The sequence below is a fragment of the Phyllostomus hastatus genome, unplaced genomic scaffold (assembly GCF_019186645.2).
Source record: "Phyllostomus hastatus isolate PE091 unplaced genomic scaffold, TTU_PhHast_1.1 phas_contig_948, whole genome shotgun sequence".
Taxonomy (NCBI): Eukaryota; Metazoa; Chordata; class Mammalia; order Chiroptera; family Phyllostomidae; genus Phyllostomus; species Phyllostomus hastatus.
Genome location: NW_025333993.1, coordinates 2323781 through 2345215, shown reverse-complemented (window position 1 = coordinate 2345215; position 21435 = coordinate 2323781). Strand labels below are relative to the sequence as shown.

Sequence of the window (21435 nt, the reverse complement as noted above, 5' to 3'; positions counted from 1 at the left end):
CTGTGTGAATACCACCCAGGGTGGGCAGGACGCTAACTGGTGGACTTCTGGTGCTGTCCTTGACTCCCTCCCCTCCCCCTGTGATCCCAGGGACCTGTGGGTGGCACCTGGGCACGCTGGCCTAAGAGGGCGCCAGAGGAATTTAAACCACTAGTCACCAGAACTATGAAGGCTCAAGACAGGACCAGGCCCTGGTCTGGAGAACTAGTGACCACAGGTGAGGGTGGACACAAACCCAGGGGGGCCAAGGTGACACTGCACTGTGATTAAGGGCTACAAAAGAGGGAAGCAGGTTCGAATCACAGCTCCGCCACTCGGGCGGGCACCTTAACATCTCTAGGTTCATCTCCTCACTGCAGAAAGTGGCTATGAGGACTGAGCTGGTGCAAATCAGATACAAGCCCTGACCTCCACCGGACAGCAAATACTTCCTGTGCAGGTGCAGGGCTGACATTAGTGTGGGAGACCTTTCAATGTCACAGAAACACTCTTCCTGCCAGAGTGCCTCATTATGTGCCTGGCACTGCATCAGGCCGCGTGAGTTCCACAAACGTGGTTCTCACATCCAGGCAAGCACTCCTCACCCCACATACTCCCAGAAACTGTGCAGGAAAAGGCAAGTGTGCTCCTGTGCAGTTTTGCGTAGAGAAGTGTATCGGGTTGTCCAAGGCCTGCATGACCGCACCAGAGCTCACAGACACTGTTTTTGGGGTCTGCAATCAAACAAAGAACAGGTAGGTGCAACTGAACAAGGGCTGCTAGTGCGAGTTACCGAGAGTGGGCACAGGCCGCCGGGCTGGCACCAAGCAAGCACTCTCCTCCACTGTGGCATCACTGCCCATGCTCTGCACGGGGGCACGCGTGCACAGCAGCCAGGCGGGCGCAGGGCCCAGGGAGAACCTGCACGCTGGGCCTCGGACCTGGGTGTGGCAAGTCTGTGGGCCGCCAGGCGAGAGATACCGGAGCTGGCCCAGGTCGCCCGGGGAGACTGGAAGCTTCACTCTGGAAATAGACCAGCGTGCTGGTCTTGGCACCTTGGACTCCCGCCGCTCACAGTGGAGGGAGGATCTGGTAGAGGGCTGCGGGGCTGAAGTCAGGGTCACGTTTTTTACATTTTAAAATGTGAATCAGACCTTGCTCCCGCCCCAGCTCTCCAATCACCTGCCATCACACAGGGAACCACAAAGTCCTGCCCACGGCCCGCTCACTCTGCTGTCTTCAAATGCACCCCAGTCTCGTGGTGCAGGGCCTTTGCACCCACTCTTCCTGCTGCCTGGACTCTCTCCCCGAGTCCTTGTTTGCATTAAACCATTCCTATTGAAAAGCTGAGCTGCAAATATGCCTTTGATTAAGAAACGCAATAAACTATACTACCAGGAGTCATTTTCCTGGACAGCCATCTGTGCTACATGCTCAGCACACTAAGCACACCCCCGCGGAGGGAAGCAGCAGCTGAGGGAGACCCCCTGGGGACAACTCGAAACCCTCACGGTCAAGGCTATGCATGAGACAAACCAGACATTTTTAAAATACAAGAAGCATAATGTATGTGAATTTTTGCATTTTTGAAAATCATATTTGTAACAATATTTCCAAGTGACAATTACAAAATTCAACAAATGGTGCTGGGAGAACTGGATGGATATACACATGCAAAAGAATGAAGTTGGACCCTTCCCTAACACCACAGACAAATATTAACTCAAAATGGATCAAAGACCTAAGTGTAAGATCCAAGGCATAAAACTCTTAGAAGAAAACATAGTGGACACACACACTACCGTGAACTTGGCAGTGACTTTTTGGATATGACACCAAGTGCACAGGGAACAAAAGAGGAAACAGATCACATCAGACTTGATCAAAACGTAAAACTCTTATACATCAACGGACACTGTCAACAAAGTGAAAAGACAACCCACAGAATGAGAGTTATTTTTAAAAGTCATAGAGCTAGCAAAGGGTTAATATCAGAACACTACAAATTCCTGCAACTCGACAGCAAAAAGACAAACAGCCCAGTTGAAAAATGAGCAATGGACTGGAACAGATATTTCCCCAAAGAAGATACACAAGCGGCCAATAAGCACATGAGAAAGACGCTCGACATCCAACAGTCATCAGGGAGATGCAAACCAAAGCCACAACGAGAGACCCCCTCACGCCCACCAGGACCGTCGAGCAGAAAACCAGTGTGGTGAGGAGGAGGAGGATGTGCGCAGAGGGGTTCATCGGTTTGGCAGCTTCTCCAAGCGGCACACGAGAGCGCCGCATGATACGGCAGTTCCCCGTTCAGATACACGCCCAAAACCTGCAGCGGGGACAGAGACTTGCACACCGAAACCCACGGCGGCAGCGTTCACGACAGCCGAGAGGTGGAAGCAAGCCCAGGGCCCGTTAGCAGGCAGACATGAATGCACCGTGCGTGGTGTGCGGGTACAACAGAATACTCAGCAGTCCGCCACCAACGGGATGAAGTTCTGACGCGTGCTATGACGTGGGTGAACCTCGAGGACGTTACACATGCTCGGGGAGATGAGCCAGACCGAGGACACACACCTCCTGACTCCCGACAAGAGGGGTGCAGCACAGTCAGATTCCCGGAGGCAGGAGGGGAAGGGAGGGTTCCAGCTGGGAGGGGGCGGCTGAGCACGGGAGTTGCTGTTTCGTGGGCACAGAGTTTCTGTTCGGTATGACAGAAAGTTCTGGAATAGTGGTGATGATCACCTAATACTGTGAACGTTTTTAATGCCGCTGATTTCTGCACTTAAAAGTGGTTAAACTGAATGTTTAGCATTTGTTTATGTGGTAAATTTTACACAATTTTTAAAAACTTGGAAAACTACAAGTAACAAAAAATCAGTAACAATCATTCTGTAACACACACTGGCACATTCGAAGACCACTCAGTCCCCTCCCACATCTGCAGACACGTTTACGTGGGCGTGCCCTCGTGCAGGGAGACAGCCAGGGGCCCTGAAGACGAGCCCTGTGAAGGCGGAGGTGTACCAGTTAGTCGCCTTCTGCCCTCCCACCTGAGCCTGGACTTAGCAAGTATCCAAAGACTTTGGGTTCACTCCTCCCACCAGATCCTGAGCTTGCACGCCCCCTACAGGATGCTGCGTGCCATACCATGTCCTGCACTGTACCAGGGTCTGCCCCGGAGACCCGACACTGGTCGGAGAAGTCCTTCCCAAGTAGTCTAAGCACATACACCATAAAAAACACAACAGAGCAAACTTCACCTTCAGGACTTAGTAGGACATCAGTGAAGTCTATGAAAGTACCTACGAACCACTTCCCCTCGCCCTGATGTCAGGGCAACACGGCTGGGTCTGGCGGCATCGGTGTGACGGGCACACTGACAACTGGTATTGAAGCCCTGCCTTGCCCGTGGTCTGACTTCCAGCCTCGGGCTGGTTTTCTCAGGCCCCAGACTTGTGATGCGTGCTTGGGACTCTAGTTTTAAAATCCTCTGGAATAAGCAGAAGACACGGGGCCAAACAAGCACCTGGGACGAGCAGAGCTCCTTCCGACATCAGGCTTCTCCCAGTTCACACCGTGCGCAGACTGGGTCGGAGCCACCCACCAGGGCCGCCCCTTCCACACCTCCCAGGGCGGACTCAGCTGGGAACCAGGGGCCAGCTCAGACCACCTGTGAGGGGCGGGAGGGTGGGGTGGGCGACGTCCCACCGGGGGCCTGACGGGTTTCACACCCTACACAAAAAACCAGCAGCACGGGAGGAAAGAAGAGTTCCGTAACTTGAATATAAGAGCAGTTCCTCACAAATTAAATTTCAAAAATATATGTACCATTTTACTGCTTTTGTTCCCAATTCTAAAATTCATCACAGACCTCAAATACTGTCAAGTACTTGTTTTTATGCATACCTTTAAAACTGCATTTCTTTCGAATTCTAGCTGCAAAAAAATTTAAAGAACTCATGTTTTCTCCTTGACCTTCACAGGAAGAGCAGAACATTACGAAGACGGGCCACGCCTTGAAGCTGGCCTTACCTACTTTTCCTGTAACATACATTCATAACGTGTGTTCGTCATTTTCCTTCCTGAAGGCATTTTCGTAAGAACTCTCCGTACCCATAGCCTTCAAAATTAGGAGAGAAAACATCCTTCCTCCTCACGCCCCCTGCTCATCAGCTGGGTGACAAAACGTGCACAGGCTTGGCCCCTGTCCCTGTCACTTCCCTGCGCCACTGGTCCCACTTCGGCAGGAGAGAGGCCCTGCCTGCGCAGAGACAGCCCGGACTAATTACATTAGTTTAGCTCCCATTACCTTATCAAACAATCAAAGAGGAAATGATACCGTCCTAGGAAAACTACAGAAACACAACACCCTTGATTTTATTCGCCAATCATCAGGCCCCACAAAAGCATGCAGCACAGATGGACCAATTTCTGCCTCCATGAATTTTAAATTGCTTTTTACAACATTTCTCTGGCCCTGATGAGCGCGTGTTTCACAATATGCTGGCTTGTGAAATTCAAGCAACTGTGCCTTCCCCGAGCTCCTCCATTCAGCCTCAGCCGTAAATCGCACACTGCCTGCAGAAGTCTACTTAAAAGAAAAATGAGATTATTCTGAAATGCCACACAACAGAAACAGCTCACACACGTTTCCAAGACCGCCACTGGGAGGGACGCCTGCACGTGGTTTTGCGCACACAGGATGCCCGGAGCCCACGGCCCAGCGTCACGCTGGAGGAAGCACCGCCGGGAGGGCCCGCGCTCCCTGACGTGACCTTCAGGAGGGACTCTGGCAGACTTCAGCTCACACGGGCCGCATCTGTGGGAAGTGAGTGGGGCCACCCCCCGCATCCTCGGCCAGCGGCCCGGCCACGGATGAGAAGGAAATCTGTGGTGAAGGGACCCTGGCGCCCACCGTGTACACCATTTAAAGAACTTCCACCAACTGCATAGGCTCTAGTCCGTGAGGCCTTTTCAGGACACCTGTTACATGGAAAAGAGGACTTCATTCTGCGTTTACAAAGAGCCCAGTAAACACAAGGAGAGTGCTCCTACCAAGCACTCTCCTATGCGGCTCCCTAACACCAAGTCCGTACGTTTCAGAACACACACCTGGAGCGCACCACTGACTCTTCCAACTCTCTTTATTCAAAAATAAAAGAGGCACAAAAGTACAGAACCGAAACGTCCGATGGCATCTGAACTAGCAGGTTCACCAAAAGGTTTAAAGGTAAACTTGCATTCAGGGGATTAATTATAATTACTAGAGAGAGAATGAACTGTTTTTCACAGGAGTGTGTCTCGGGAAAATGCTGACCAAGGGACAGGTGGTTATTTAACCCCCGTCTGGGGGGAACCCACAGGTCTCAGAAAGTGGCCTGAGCAGCAGGAGCCACTCTGAGGAGCCAGACAGGGCCGCTGTGACAGGATGGATTCTCTCTCAGGCCCCCCTTGGCAAGACTGACCAGCCGCCCACAAGGACCTTCCCGTCCAGGAGGAAGCTGTGTGGACACCTATTCATTCCCATCCGTCTCTAGTCCAGAACGCCCGGCCATCTGTAGCACACGGCGCACAGTGATGGCGTCAGAACACAAAGCGGGGACCTCGGGGAGGGGAAGGGACAGGCCTACACATCGCAGCCCAGCGCGCGGAGGTCCTCCAGGAGCTCTTGGGCCACGCTCTGCAGCCGGGCGTTGCGGCTCCTGGACATGGCCAGGATGCGCTGCAGGGGCAAGGAGCTCTGGAACTCGGAGGCCGACTTGGAGAAGACTTCTGGTTCCAGAACCACCGACTGGACGAGTCGCAGAACATGAAGACACACCTCTGCGTCCGGGTCTGAGGGGAAAGAGGTAACGCTCTGGTTAGAATGAAACTCCTATGAAATTCCTGCTTAGAAGCAATCTCTGGGTGGAACCTACCGCCCAGGGTTCTTGGATTTGCTGAATGATAGACCTGACGGTTTTGAAAACTACGAGCTGACCCAGAAACAACATAATTTCTTGATGTAAAAGCTTAGCTCATAGGAACAGCATGACAGAACTCATCTGTCATCTATTTAGTAACATCCTGTCTTCAAATATTACTCACAATCCTGTAACTTCAAAATGCTGAACTAAAAACACAAGGGCTTTCATGCCGCTGCCGGGAATGCTGTCCCCTGCAGGACTGCGTTCACAGGCCTTGCCTCACCGCCACCCCGCCCGCGGCAGGCCCGAGGAACCTCGGCGTGCGCTCGGAACACCGAGTTCCAGAGTCACAGGCCGCGGCCTTCACGCCGTGTTCCATTCTTCCCGTGTGAGTTACGGAACCTGGCGGCCCTGCGTGCGCTGTGGCGTCCGTGAAAAGAGCTGGGCTGAAACAGCAGCCCGGCACGAAGTCCTGCCCCTTACCCGGGTGGATCCAGCTCTCCCTACCAGTTCTCCCTGTGGGGGGCCTTTAACACGCCATGAATTCACTTCTTGATTGGATATTGTAACTGGAGCCAGGCTCAAAAATCAGGGCCTTGTTCTTAGCACTAGGCTTGCAAAACCTGTTAAATAAGTGAATTGAAAGAGTGGACAGAACAAACCTTCAGCAGGAACTGCCACAATACCAAGGCCCACCCAGGGCTTTCCTTCTAATTCAGAGCCCCCAGGGCACCGCGAGGACTGCTGTGCTGGGGAAGGAGAAAAGGAAACCCTGTGGTATCCGGGATCGGGGAGGGAAGTCCAAGGCCCAGAAATTAGAGTCCTCCCGCCTTGGGGGAGGGGAAGAAAACTATGTCTAGTCCAGGACCTGCCAAAGGCACCTGCAGAGGGTAGCTGTCACAGGGAGAAGACCACTAGCAAGGCCCCACCACCCCCACACGTGTGGACAGGAGTTGAACCAGAACAACAGAGATTTCCCCTCCATCCTCCACCAGGAGCCCAGCAGACTCCGAGTAGCCAGGAGAGCAGTCTGTGGCTGGGGGAGGGGCAACAGATGGAAGGACACCCTCCGAGGCACAGCTGAGCCTTTCTGATGAGCCAAACTGAAGGCCCACAGGGGGCAGGGGAGGGGGAGGACGGGGCAGGGCACTGAGGAAGGCACGCTGGCCCCTCAGCCCCCTCCCTCAGCACTAGGAAAGGTTAGAGGAACATGTAATCCCTCAACTTTATTTTTATCAAATGTGTTTTATCTATTCTAATTCCTTCACTGTTTCATATAAATTCTAGTATAAGTTTGTCTCCCAACTGTTAAAAATTCTGCTCGGGTCTGGGTTGAAGTTGCAGTGAACCAGGATATTAATTTGGAAGAGAACTAATGTCGTCACTATGCTACATTTTCCTTTTTTTTTCTTTTTTGGCCTATTGTGTATAGTCTGTAATGAGCAGTTTTCACTCAACATTATGCTTTGGAGCATCATCTGGATTGATAACAGAAACTGTAGTTCATCCATTTCCCATCCATTTCATTGCATGAATTGATTAGAATTTATTTTCCATTCTTCAATTAATGAATATTTTGAGGTTTTCTTGATTTATATTATTATAAATTATAAACAATGCTTCTATAAACAATGCTTCTACAAAAACTTTAAGTAAGATTTTATTCTTTTTTGTGGGGGAGGGTGGGGCTTCAAATCCATATTCTATATGTTCTTAATGAAGCCTTTAAAAATTATAAAGTAAGGCATACACAAAATTAGAAAAAAATATAACTCATCTGTATGTGCTCATTACCCAGCTTAGTCATGTCACAGGATTTTTTCTACCCATCCTCCCCTTAGACAACCATCAATTTGTTCTTTGTATCCGCGAATCTGTTTCTGTTTTGTTTTGTATGTTCATTTGTTTTGTTTTATTTAGATCCTACATATAAGTGAAATCATATGGTGTTTTTCTTTCTCTGACTTATTTCACTCAGCACAATGAAAGGTCTATCCATGTTGTCATAAATGGCAAGATTTCCTTTTTTATGACTAATATTCTCTCTCTCTCTATATATATATAATCACATCTTCTTTATCCATTTATCTATTGATGGGCACTTAGGTTGCTCTCATATGCTGGCTATTGTAAATAATGCTGCAGTAAACACTGGGGTGCATGTACCTTTCTGAACTAGTGTTTTTGTTTTCTTCTGATAAACACTCAGAAGTGGAACTGCCGGGTCACACGGCAGGTGTTTTCACAGTGGCCGCACCAGTTCACACTCCCACCAGCGAGGCCTTTTCTCCACATCCAGCGCTTGTTGGCTGATTTTCTGATGAGCCATTCTGACAGGTGTGAGGTGACAGCTCACTGCGGTTTTGATTCCCATTTCCCCGATGGTCAGTGATGTTGAGCATCTTTTCATATGTTTATCGGCCATCTGTGTGTCCCCCCTGGAGAAATGTCCTCTGCCTGCTTTTCTACTGAAAAACATTTTTTTGGTGTTAAGTTGTATGAGTTCCTAATATATTTTGGGTATTAATCCCTTATCAGATGTATCACTGGTAAATACCTTTTCCCATCAAACAGATATTCTTTTCATTTTGTTGATGGTTTCTTTTGCTATGTAAAAACTTTTTAGTTGAATGTAGTTGCTTTAAAATTTTTTTCTTTTGTTGTCCTTGTTCAAGGAGATGCATCCAAAAAGATATTACTAAGACTGATGTCAAAGAGTTTACTGCCTGTATATTCTTCAAGGGGTTTTACAGTTTCAGGTCTTAAATTTAAGTCTTTAATCTAGTTTGAGTTCATTTTTTTATATGATGTAAGAAAGTGATCCAATTTCTTTTTCTTTCTTTTCTTTTTGAATGTATATCTGCACCCTTGGCACAAGCAAAGGTTAGAGGAATTTGCAGCTAGAGTGCACAGAACGTAACCACTGCAGCAACAAAAGCCAAACCCAGTCTAACACCCCAACGTGCCAACAAGAGGTGTGGCCTTTTCCAGCAGTAAACACTATTTATCTCGCTCTCTCCGCAGAGGTTGGTGGCTATGGCCCAGAGGCCAAATGCAGTCCATGACCTATTTTTGTGTAGGCTGCGGGCTAAGAGTGATATTTACACTTTCAAGGGTTATTTAAAAAGAAAAACAAACAGAAGACTAATGTGCAACAGAAACCACATATGGCCCTCAAAGGTCAAAATATTTCCTACCTGGCCCATTACAGGAAAAGTGCTAGCTCCCTCCCCAACCCCCCACCCCCCACACTCTATTGCCCTATACACAACGTCCAACATCAGATCAGAAATCACAATGACCAAGCCAGGGAAATGCAAAGCCCACAATGATCAAGTAATCAACCAGACTGAGATGACCCAGAGAGAGGAACAAATACAAGAACAATCAGAAAAGGAATTTCAAATAAATATGATTGGTAAGTAGGAAAACACTTTGGAACAAGAACTATCACCAGAAAGAAGGAGGGACTTTGCATAATTATGCATAATTATAACGAGGTCAGCGTGCCAAAACGACAACAGTGCTAACGACTCCTGTCCCTGACAACAGAGTTTCAAAAGACACCAAGCACACAACACGACAGAACTCCAAGGGCAAATGAACCAACTTGCAATCAGAGTTGGAAACTTGTCAACACTCTTACTTCCACTATTAATTTGAAAAAAGGAAGAAAGAAAATCAGTAAGGATAGAGAATAATCCCTGAACAATAAATGCTTGACCAATTTGACCAAATTGACATTTTTTAAAATTCAAAGGCAGTTTTGTGATTACAAGGGATTAAAATTGAAATTTTAAAAAATGCGTAACAGACAACAAAATAACAGTAAAAAAATGTGAAAAATCCCCAAATATAATAACACCCTTCTAACCCTGGCTGGTGTGGCTCAGTGGATTGAGTGCTGGCCTGTGAACCAAAGTGTCGCCAGTTCGATTTCCAGCCAGGGCACATGCCTGGGTTGTGGGCCAGGTCCCCAGTAGTGGCACCGGAGAGGTAACCACACATTGATGTTTCTCTCCCTTTCTTTCTCCCTTCCTTCCTCTCTCTCTCTAAAAATAAATAAATAACATCTTTAAAAAAAAATAACACCCTTCTAAACAATCCCTGGATCAAAAAGGATGTCTTACGGGAAACTAGGAAATATTGTGAATAAAATGAAAATGAAAACAAAATATTATAGAAATTTGTGAATGCAGTTATATCAGTGCTTATAAGGGCAAATTATAGCATTAAATGTTCATATTAGGAAAAAACAAAGGCCTCAAATTAGTTATCATAGCTTTCATTTCTTATTTTAAAAATTAAAAACTGCCCTGGTTGGTGTGGTTTGGTGAATTGACTGCCAGCCTGCAAACCAAAAGGTCACTGGTTCGATTCTCAGTCAGGGCACATGCCTGGGTTGTGGGCCCGGTCCTCAGTTGGGAACATGCGAGAGGCAACTGATCAATGTATCTCCTGCACATCAGTATTTCTCTCCCTCTTTTTCTTCCTCCCTTCCACTCCTTCTAAAAATGAATAAATAAAACCTTTCAAAAAAATAAAAAACAACTGCTCTTCAAAAGATACAGTTAGGAAATGGAAAGACAAGCCACTAGACTGGAAGAAAATATTTGCAAGACACTTACGTGATAAAACAAACAAAAAACAAAGCCCTGAATCCAGAATATAAAGAGATTTCTGAAAACTCAATAATAACAAAACAACTCAATAAAAATAAGCAAAATATTTGACAGCACAGGAGTTTTTACCTGTTTCCAACCTGGGCTGGTCACTCCTCTTTAGGCAACCTGGTGGTCCCCCAAAAATATTTGAAAAGACACATCTTTTCATGTGCTTACTTGACATTTGCATATATCCTTTGATTAGGTGTCTTTTCAAATATTTTATTCACAGTGTCTGTGGTTATAATTGCCCCAAACTAGAAATAACCCAAGGTCCTTCTACTGATGAATGGACAGTGACCATGGTATACTGCAGAAGAGTGATCAGCAGTAAAAGAAATAACAACTGACACATACAATAATGTGATGAATCTCAAATGCACTGTGCTAAGGAAAAAAGCCAGACTTTAAAATCTACCCAGTTCACGGTTCTGTTTACATACCATTCTGGAAACGCCTAAAACTATAGGAACAGAAAACAGATCAGTGGTTGCCAGGGTCTGGGCATCGAGGAGGGTTGATTACAAAGGGGCACGAGGGGACATTCGGAGGTGAGGGTACTGTTCCGTGTCTTGATTATGGTGGTGGTTACATGGTGTCTGCAATTGCTTAAAATCACAGAACCATCTTCTAATAAGTGAATTGCACTCGGTGTAAATTATAACTCAATAAACCTGACCTTTTCGAAAAGGTTGCATTTACACCCCCGGACCCTCACCTGTCCCTGCCCTGTCTTCCTCGTCTCAATCAACAGCATTGCCACTCACCTCATGCTCCAGCCAAAAGCACAGGCACCGTCACTGATCCCTCTCCCCTTCCCATCGCAGCCATCAGCGGCCTAGTTGACTCCACCTCCAACACGCCCTAAATCTGTAACCAGCCCCCCTAGGCCAGGTTGTCTGGTCTCATCTAGACTGCTACGATCTCCTTCTCTGGGGCTTTCTTAGTGAACACTTCCGTTCTTTCCTTTTCCCGTCCCTTTCCACTTGCCAAACAGCAACCAGATGAAACCTCGTAAATGGAAATTAGAGCATGTCACTTCTCTGCTCTCCAGCAGGTCTTCACTGCATCCAGGATAAAATCCCTGGTCCTCAATCTGGCTCAAGAAGCCCCACTCAACCTAGCCCTGCGGCTTCCCTGAGGTCACCACCCAGCCCAGCCCTCTCCCCTCCCCACTGTGCACCAGTGACACTGGCCGGCTCCTGCATCCCTAAACAGGCCTGAGGCCTTTTGCCCTAGATGTCCACTCTGCCCAGAACGCCTTCCCCTAACTTCCCTCTGCCTTGCTCCTTTTGGATTTCAGCTTAGCAACTTCAGCTCCCACATGTAAAGACCTTGGAAAGTATCACTCCTACGCTTATAACAAGAAAAGCAGAACAAACTGGAAATCAAAGACTTTTCTTGGACCCATCACTGAAGTAAGGTTGCAGGGTAATGACAGGCAAACCTGGAGAGGGACAGCCAAGCTCAGTACTCCTGGGACAGAGACCAGTGGGGCCCGAACTGAGGGGAACACGGAAGTGTGGCCATTCTGACACACTGCTGCAGGCTGGGCGTGGCTCACCACGACAGCGAGAGACTCCTGGGGGTGGCAATTTTAGCGAGAACCCCACGCTCCTGTGAGTTTGACCTCCAAGAACCCACTAGCGTCTCACACGGTCCGGCAGAGATGTAACTGTCCTGAAGCACACCTAGGGCGCTTTCCGGGACACACGCTTGTCTCCAGGAGGAGAGACTCTACCGGCCTCAACCCACCCAAGTGGACAGGTGCTTCTCCCACTACGGCCCCTTCTTCCACTCCTGACTCAGTTACAGAGAGAGGGGCGGGGGCTAAGGAACACCTGTGAGGGTCACAGCCAGGGACACAGGCCACTAGAGTCATAAGACGATGGAATACTCCCCCTCCTCTCACACACCTTAAATCACAGCAGCAAAGACCATAGTACACAACAACACACAACAGGAACTACACACGCAGAGCGTCAGAGCCGGGAGACTGCAGGACGCAGACGCTGTCTAAGGAGGAGTTCTCAAGGAAACCCGAAGGCGAAGGCGAAACGGTGAACAACAGGGGCCCGAAGCCGCTGGAACCGCGGAACACAGTCCACCCCTAGCCAAAAGAACACGAAACTGCACCCCAACAAGTAACGTCTACCCTTCAACCAAAAATTGCAAGGCACGCCGAAAGGAAAAGTGCACAGTCTGAAGAGACAAACCAAGCTTCAGAGCCACACTCAGACACGACAGAGATTCTGGAATTATCAGACCAGGAATTTAAAGAACTATGATGAGGACGCGAAGGGCTCAGGCTGCCAAAACCAAATACCACAGATGGGGCGGCTTACACAACAGAAATGTATTTTCTCACAATTCTGAAGGCTGACAGACAGTTCAAGATCAAGGTGTCAGCAGGGCTGGTTCCCCTGAAGCCTTGTCCTGCAGATGGCCTTTTCTCTGGGCTCACACCCTGTGTCCCAACCCCTTCTTACAAGGACACCCGTCAAATTGGATTAGCATCCACCCTAGTGGCCTCATTCTAACTTAATTACTTCTTTAGCAGCCCTATTTCCAAATACAATCACGAGATGCTGGGTAGGTCAGGGATTTAACATACGAATTTTCAACAGTTCGGCCCATGGCAGGCTCTAATGCAAGAACAGAAGGGCAATACAAACAGAGAGGTGGAAGCTACAAAAAAGAGTCAATTTCAACTTAAATATTCTCTCCTCAGAGAGTCATTCCTTACCACCAATGTAACTACCCACTCACCCTGTCACCCATCCCCCTACTTTAATTCTATGAATATCAATTATTCTATGGAGTTCTCTCCTCTCCTCCCACCCCCAGTGAAAGGCTTCAGGAAAGCAAGGACCTTGTCTGTCTTGCCCGTCACTGTATCTCCAATGCAATCAATATTTGCTGAATGAATGAGAAGGCTGTGTTTCGTATGGCTAAGGCTATTGTAACACACACAAAACGAACATTTCAGAACAAATAAAATAACTGGGCAAGCTGCAGAGACAGCTGTGCAGCCCTCACAAAAGGGCAAAGCAGAACAAGCCCCTGGAGGTCACATCACACATGGTGACACACACGCAGTCAAGGGTGCAGCCCGACGGGAGCAGCTTCACGGCGACATCGTCTCAAGAAACCAGTCAGCGTGGTGACCGTGCTGAAGTGAACACAGACTGGGGGGAGGGAAATGGCCTATAAGCACCCAAACTGCATGGGGGGAATAACATGGAACTCGGGTCTGTGTGGGCCACAGATCAGCAAATTCTGAGTTATAACTACACCGTTTATCTTTTTTAAAGTCACGGAAAACCTAATTCCTTGAGACTGAGAACATGCCCACAGATGGCTCACTCTGGGGGTTAGAAAAGGGTGGAGGGACGTAGATGAGAAAAGGCGTTCACCTGACTGCAGCACAGACCCGACGCAGATGTCAGGGTTAAGTGACAGGAGTTTCTGAGCGGCCACCGTACCCGTTCTTCAGGGAACGACCAAAACATGCTGCAGACAAGTGGGGAAACAGAACATCTCAGCAAAGGAACCGACAACATGGAGAACAAAATGGAAGTGAAGAATACGAGAACTGAAGCTAAAACCCTGATGGAGACAGGACGGAGGGCCCCGAGGGGGGAATCAGAGACCTGGAAGACGGGACAACAGGAGTCACCCAGTCCGGATGACCGGGAGGACACGGAGGGAAGAGAACGAACACAGTCTCCCATCCAACAGGACTGTGACAAAGATCTGACGTTCAGGTCACAGCAGTTCTGGGCAGAGAGGGAAAGTCAGCGGTGCTAGAAAGTGTCCGAGAAATAATCACCGCGATTTTACTCCACTTGGCAAGGGACACAGACCTACAGACCCGAGAGCCCGAGCAGACACCAAACAGAGCAGACCCCAAGAAACCTGTGCCAAGACACGTCACAGCCAGACTTCCGAAAACTAAAGACAGAGTCTCAGAAGCAGCGAGAGAAATGACACCTCACCAACAGGAGAAAAACAATTTGTAATACTGGATTTCTCATCAGAAACCGTGGAGGTCAGAAGGAGTTGACACAGTATTTCCCATGTGTTGAAACAAAAGAACTGTGAACTCAGAATCTTTTACCCAGGGAAAATGTCCTTCAGAAGTGAAGGGGAATTCAAGGCATTCTCAGCTGAAGGAGAACTAAGAGAAGCTGTCCCAGACCTACTCTAGAAGAATGGCTGGACCCCACGGAAACTGGACAGGGGTGCTCCTAGGTGCGTTATTCTGTAACAGCCTGTGGAGAGTGCAGCTCAGCTACTCCATGTTACTGCTGCCTCACCTTCCATTCTGTTTGGCTCAGTGGGGCCCCTAAACTGACACAGGCCCCTCATGCAGGAGGCCACGCCCTCTATAACAGCCCAGAGGGTCACAAGCAAATGTAAGTCCTGATCCAATTTCTCCAGTACCCTGAGACCAACAGTCTCCCCTACCTCCCGGTGCCTTCCCCTACGTGCCCCTTAGATAAAACCCCCAGGGGGCTTGCTGAAAACCCACTCTTTTGGTTTGAATTGACCGATCCAGCCCCAGCCCAGGAACCTCAAAGCACTCCACCCACAGCCCCTCATAACGGCATGAGTCCCAGGCCCTGCCCCTCTCTGCCTGCACTTTGCCTTGACCTCCCCAGGTGGCCCCTCCACCTTTGCCAGCTACCTCCTCCAGGACCTGTGACTAAGAAACTTCTCTATTTCAATTCCTCTTTTGTACTGCTACTGAACTGCAGCTCACCATCCAGAGACCTGTACTGCATTTATTAAGTGTTAATTTGACTATTTATAATATAGCCCAAAAGTGGAAACACCACAAATGTCCATCGGGTGATGAATGGATAAACCAAATGTGGTACAACTACACAATGGAATATTCTTTGGCAAGGAGAAGGAATGGGGTACTAAGACACACTACAACACGGATGATCCTTGAAACTATGCTAAATGAAAGAAGCCAACACAAAAAGCTACATACTATAAAATTCCAACTACATGAATATCCCAAAGTAGACAAAGCCGTGGAGACAGAACACAGAGTAGTGGGCTGGGTGGAAAGAATTATGGGGAGCGACTGCTAATGGGTATGGGGGTGTCTAGGGTGGTGATGAAAGCAGTCTTAAATTAGGTGGTGGATGGCTGCACAGCTCTGCAAAGACATTACAAAATACTGAGTTATGCACTGTCAGTGGCTGAATTTTACGGCATGTGCGCTATATCTCAACACGGCTGTTCTTAGAAAAAGGAGATTAGTGGGATAACTGACAAGATTAGATTTGAAGAGTGCAGCCAATGTTAATTTCCTATTTCAATAACTACTCTAGGGGTTTAACATTAGAGGAAGCTGGGGGAGGGATCATCTCTATACAATTTTTGCAACTTTCTGTAAATCTAAAAGAAGAAACAGAAGAGAGAAGAGCTAAAGGAAGTTATCTAAATGGAAAGGAAATGATGAAAGAAAAATCTCAGAACACCAGGAAGGAAGAACGAACAAGAACAAAATAAGGGTGCACACATCACAGACAGACTGCTTCTCTGAGTTCTCTACGGCATGCTTGTTGATTGAAGCAAAAATTGTTGCAGTCCCTGGCGTGTTCTCAATGTCCCACAGGGAGACTATTTAAGACAATTTTAGAATAGACGGGGAAAGATAAATTGGAAAGAGGCTGACCCAGTAGATAGGGATTAGTTATTACACATAATATAAAATTACATGAATAAAAACATTTTTCTCGGATGGTTCTTGTCAAAATGAGGTTAAATTTTGCATAAAACGGCACAAATCTCATGTACAATTCAAAACGCCTGGGCAGGAGCACGCGCCCATGCGCACCCTCACCCCGACGACACCGAGAACACTGCCAGCCCCACACGGCTCCCTCGTGCCCTGCCCTTCCCGTCAGTCCCACTGGGGTCTTCCATTCTACCGTATTAGTTCTGCCTGTTCTTGAAAATCACATAAATGGAACCACACATTTTTTATTTTTTAAATATATTTTATCAATTATGTTACTACAGTCGTCCTATTTTTTTTCTCTCCACTTCATTCCCCTCCACCATGCACCCCCCGCCCAACACCACCACCGGCATTCCCCCAGCTTAGTTCATGTCCATGGGTCATGCATGTAAGCTCTTTCGCTTCTCCATTTCCTATACTGTTCTTACCCTCCCCCTGTCCATTTTGTATCTACCATTTATGAGTCTTGTTCCCTGTACCTTTTTCCCCATTCCCCCCTCCCCCTTCCTGCTGATAACCCTCCATGTGATCACCATTTCTGTGATTCTGTTCCTGTTCCAGTTGCTTGCTCAGTTTACTTTGTTTTTTTTTTAAGGTTTAGTTGTTGATAGTTTTGAGTTTGTAACTGTTCATAGGTCTGATCACCTTCTTTTTCTTAGATAGATCGCTTTCACATTTCATATAAGGGCTGGGTGATGATGAACTCCTTTAATTTGACCTTAACTGGGAAGCACTTTATCTGCCCTTCCATTCTAAATGATAGCTTTAGTGGACAGAGTCATTTTGGATATACATTCTTGCCTTTCGTGACTTTGAAAACTTCTTTCTAGCCCCTTCTTGCCTGCAAGATTTCTTTTGAGAAATCAGATAATAGTCTTACGGGAACTCCTTTCTAGGCAACTGTCTCCTTTTCTCTTGCTGCTGTTAAGAGTCTCTCTTTATCTCTAATCCTGGCTAATGTAATTATGATGTGCCTTGGTGTGTGCTTCCTTGGGCCCAACTTCTTCAGGACTCTCTGAACTTCCTAGAAGTCTATTTCCTTTGCCAGATTGGGGAAGTTCTCCTTCATTATTTTTTTCAAATAAGTTTTAAATTTCTTACTCTTCTTCTTCTCTTTCTGGCACCTCTATGATTCAGATGTTGGAACACTTAAAGATGTCCTGGAGGTTCCTAAGCCTCTCCTCATTTTTTCAAATTCTTGTTTCTTCATTCTGTTCTGGTTGCATGTTTATTTCTTCCTTATGTTCCAAATCATTGACTCAAGTCCTAGTTTCCTTCCCATCACTGTTGGTTCCCTGTACATTTTCCTTTATTTCACTTTGCATAGCCTTCACTTGTCCCTCTATTTTGTGACCATACTCAACCAATTCTGTGAGCGTCCTGATTTCCAGTGTTTTGAACTGTGCATCTGATATGTTGGCTTTTTATCATGTAGTTCTATTTTTGGAGCTTTGATCAGTTCTTTCATTTGGGCCATATTTTCTTGTCTCAGTTTTGCCTGTTACATAGTAAGGGGTGGAGCCTTAGGTGGTCACCAGGGTGGGGCAACCCATGTGGCTTCCTTGTGACGCTGTATGTGGCAGAGGGGTCCGAGAGGGAACAGTGCCATTTGCTCCACTCTTTGCCAGCTTTCAGTCACTTCCTCCGCTTCCCACAAGCAAACTGGGCCCCTCTGGTGCTGCTTCCCAGGTGGGTGGGTTTGTGTACATTCTAGAACCTTGTGGGTCTCTCCAATGAACTCTCCTGTGAGGCTGGTAGTTTCTCCCACTGCTGGCTCAACACCCACAGATTTATTCAGTCAGAAGTTTGAGGTGTTATTTGCCTGCACTGGAACCCTGGGTTGTAAGGTCCATCACGCTCCCCAGTTGTTCCTCCCGGTTTATCTGCATGAATGTGGGACCGCCTGCTCCACCAGCCGCTGCCTCACTGGGTCTGCCAGCCACTGCCTTGCTGCAGGTCCGCTTCGCCCTCCTGCTGGTCTGGGTGAATGTTTCTTCTTTAACTACTCCCTGGTTGTCTGACTTCCATACAGTTCAATTTTCTGTCAGTTCTGGTTGCTTTTTGTTTTTAAATTTGTTGTTGTCCTTCTCTTGGTTGTGTGAGGAGGCACATTGTATCTACCTATGCCTCCACCTTGGTTGAAGTATCTAGAACCACACATGAATTTTTTTTAAAGATTTATTCAATTGTTTTAGAGAAAGGGAGGGAAGAAGAGAAAGAGAGAAACATCAATGTGTGGTTGCCTCTCGTGCACCCCAACTGGACACCTGGCCCACAACCCAGGCATGTGCCCTGACTGGGAATCGAATCAGGGACCCTTTGGTTCACAGGCTGGCGCTCAAGCCACTAAGCTATACCCCCAGGGCGGAACCACATATTTTTTTAAAAAGCACTATTTCATTATTAAAGTTCAAGCAAATCAAAACAAACAATTTTCTGCTTGGGTTTTTTCCTACATTTTTATAAATTTAGTCCCCTCTTAACATTTAAGGGCTATTCTCACAAAGTCCTACTAAAAGTCTGGATGGACACAGAATGACTGGATCTTATATGTCTCTTCTCAAACAGCAGACAGATTTCTTTGCAGATTTTTTAAAAAAGATTGTATTTATTTATTTTTACAGAGGGGGAAGGGAGAGAGAAAGAGAGACAGAAACAGAAACAGTGATGTGTGAGAGAAACATCAGTGGGTTGGTTGATGAGAGAAACATCCATCAGTCAGTTGCCTCTCACACGTGCCCAACCTCGGACCTAGCTTACAACACAGGCATGTGCCCTGACTGGGAATTGAACTGGTGACCCTTCGGTTCACAGGCCAGTGCTCAATCCACTAAGCCACACCAGCCAAAAGTCCTTCTGGATGTTTTTAATATTTAAGTCATTTGGGACTGGGGAGGAGGCATGTGAGGAAGAGAAACTATGCTAACAAGACACCAACAATTAAAAAACAATAATGCAGTTTTAACAAGCTAATCAAAGAACTTCTCTGGATGATGTCCTCCACGGCTCTACATGCTCGGTCACTGGAACCTGTCACAGACAGATACTTCTGATAAGCACGCAGCACACTCGTCACATCTGTCACCAGCAGCAGCATCTGGAAGGAACTAGCCTGCAGTTCAGCCTAAATCACTGGACCACATCCATGCCGAGCCGCTGGGAGGCCACTGGCTCTGAAGGTGCTGCCGGCTCAGCTCACCTGTGCCCACAGCAGGCCAGGTGCCAGGGCGGAGGGTTTACTGCTGGCCAGGGATGAGGGCTCACCAGCACTGGTGGCAGGAACGTTCACCCCCATTACTATCTGTAGAGATTTGAGGAAGATTCAGACTGAAAGGTTAGGATACAACCACATTTCAGTAAAAAGATCAGACATTTTAAAATTGCATTTCTTTGAACACAAGCGGAACTGAAATGTTCTGCCCAGAGCGGGTGTGGCTGACCCCCGTTCCTCAGGAAGAAGCCCTGACGCGCTGCACTCCCCACCTCCGACAGGAAGGCAGGTTGAAGGACTCCCTCGCCCACCTGCCCCCACACCCCGTCCTATTCTCCAGACACACACGCGTCATCACCATCGGCTTAGCTTGACGGGTCCCCCAGTGGGTCTCTCGGACACCGGTTCCCCAGAAGGTGACAGGTGCTTCCATCCTCCTCGCACCTCCCCACTGGGGAGGGGAACAGAGGACAGGAACAGCGGCTCTCTGGGGATTGAGCTGCGGCTGACTGAGGACTGGAAGACAAGGACGTGGCACTGAGACATCCATGCTCCACATACCCTGTGACAGCGCCTGTCACAGGCACTGACTCCCCGTGTCACATTTCTCAAACGCAGGCACTCGTGCTGACACAGAGAAGACTTGACAAACTCAGCCCGACGGGCTTCCTGACAGCTGACGCGGCTCCCCAAGGCACAGCTCAGACTCACACTCACATGCACACGCACACACACTTGCACACGCTCCCCGGGCCTTTCCATTCTCGGCCATACTTAAAATGTAAGCAAATGGTCTATCTTGACTTATCTGACAACTACCCCTGTTTTTAAAAGTTCGTGCATTAAACTTGTAACCGGAACCATGAGGTGGCTGTGAGTCCATCTGCATGACAGAACGTCCTACAGGCGTGTGGTGTGGAGCCTGGCGTCTCCCGCCACCACCTTCCAAAGCTGTTTGAACAAAGGCTCTTTGTTTCCTCGGCTGTGGACTGGAGTTCTACTCACCCACAAGGCTGCTGTAGAGACCGAACAAGGAGGCGCATGGAAGTGTCTACTGAAACGCCTGGTATGCAGCTGGCATCCCTAAGGAGCAATTTCCAAACGACACGAAACAAGACCTCACTTCACTCTCTCCACCAGCAGCCCATCCCCACCACACAGGCCTCTGCTGCCCCTCTGACAGAGGAGCTGGCACCCTGACCTGGAACCCTCGCGCCGCCCGTCCCTCTGGGGCCCGTGCTTCCTTCCCCAGGAATCCTGGAGCCCGTGTCCTACTTCCTCCAAGTCTTCCTTCATGCGGAAGTCGGCTGCTCAGCAGCCTCCCACGAGCACCTTAAAATTAAAACAAGAGCTAACACTCGCCTTCTAGTCTCCTGCCTTTTTTCCTCAGTAGCATTAAGTATCACAAAACACATGGTTTTGCTCATTTATTTTCTCTGCTGTCTCTCTTCACTCACCAGCTCCGTGAAGGCAGGGTCTTGGGATTGTCTGGCTCACTGCCATATCCCCAGGGTCAAAACAGTGCCTGCACATAGTAGGGGCACATCAGTAAAGAGTTGTTGAGTGAATTCAGTGTCCAGTGACAGAGGACAAAAGAATTACATGTTCAAAACAAGACAACATGGCTACTCGGAGTAAGTCTAATGAAAGACATTCAAGAGCTCTACGCAGAAAACAATATACTATTCAGAGGGAGATCTAAACAGTGAAGACAAATATCACATCATGTACTGAAGTCTCAACACCGTAAAGATGTCAGTTTTTCTAAACTGATCTACAGATTCAGTGCTCTTTTAATCAAAATCAAAACAGTTTCCTTTGTGGAGTTTTATATACAGATTGTAAAGATTACATAGAAAAGAGCTAACGACAGCAAAGGCATTCTTGAAAAAAGCAAGCAAGGAGGAC

At 47.8% G+C, this 21435-nt stretch overlaps 1 protein-coding gene across 1 annotated transcript in view; it reads right to left on the bottom strand.

Annotated features, from left to right (window-relative positions):
• Positions 1 to 5122: 5122 nt before the first annotated feature.
• LOC123828056 (heat shock transcription factor 2 binding protein) overlaps positions 5123 to 21435 on the bottom strand; it is an 83251-nt gene continuing 66938 nt past the window's right edge. Inside the window, exon 8 of the mRNA XM_045852610.1 lies at positions 5123 to 5820. Coding sequence (XP_045708566.1) covers positions 5612 to 5820 — 209 coding nt within the window. The 3' untranslated portion in view covers positions 5123 to 5611. The remainder of the gene's footprint in view (positions 5821 to 21435) is intronic.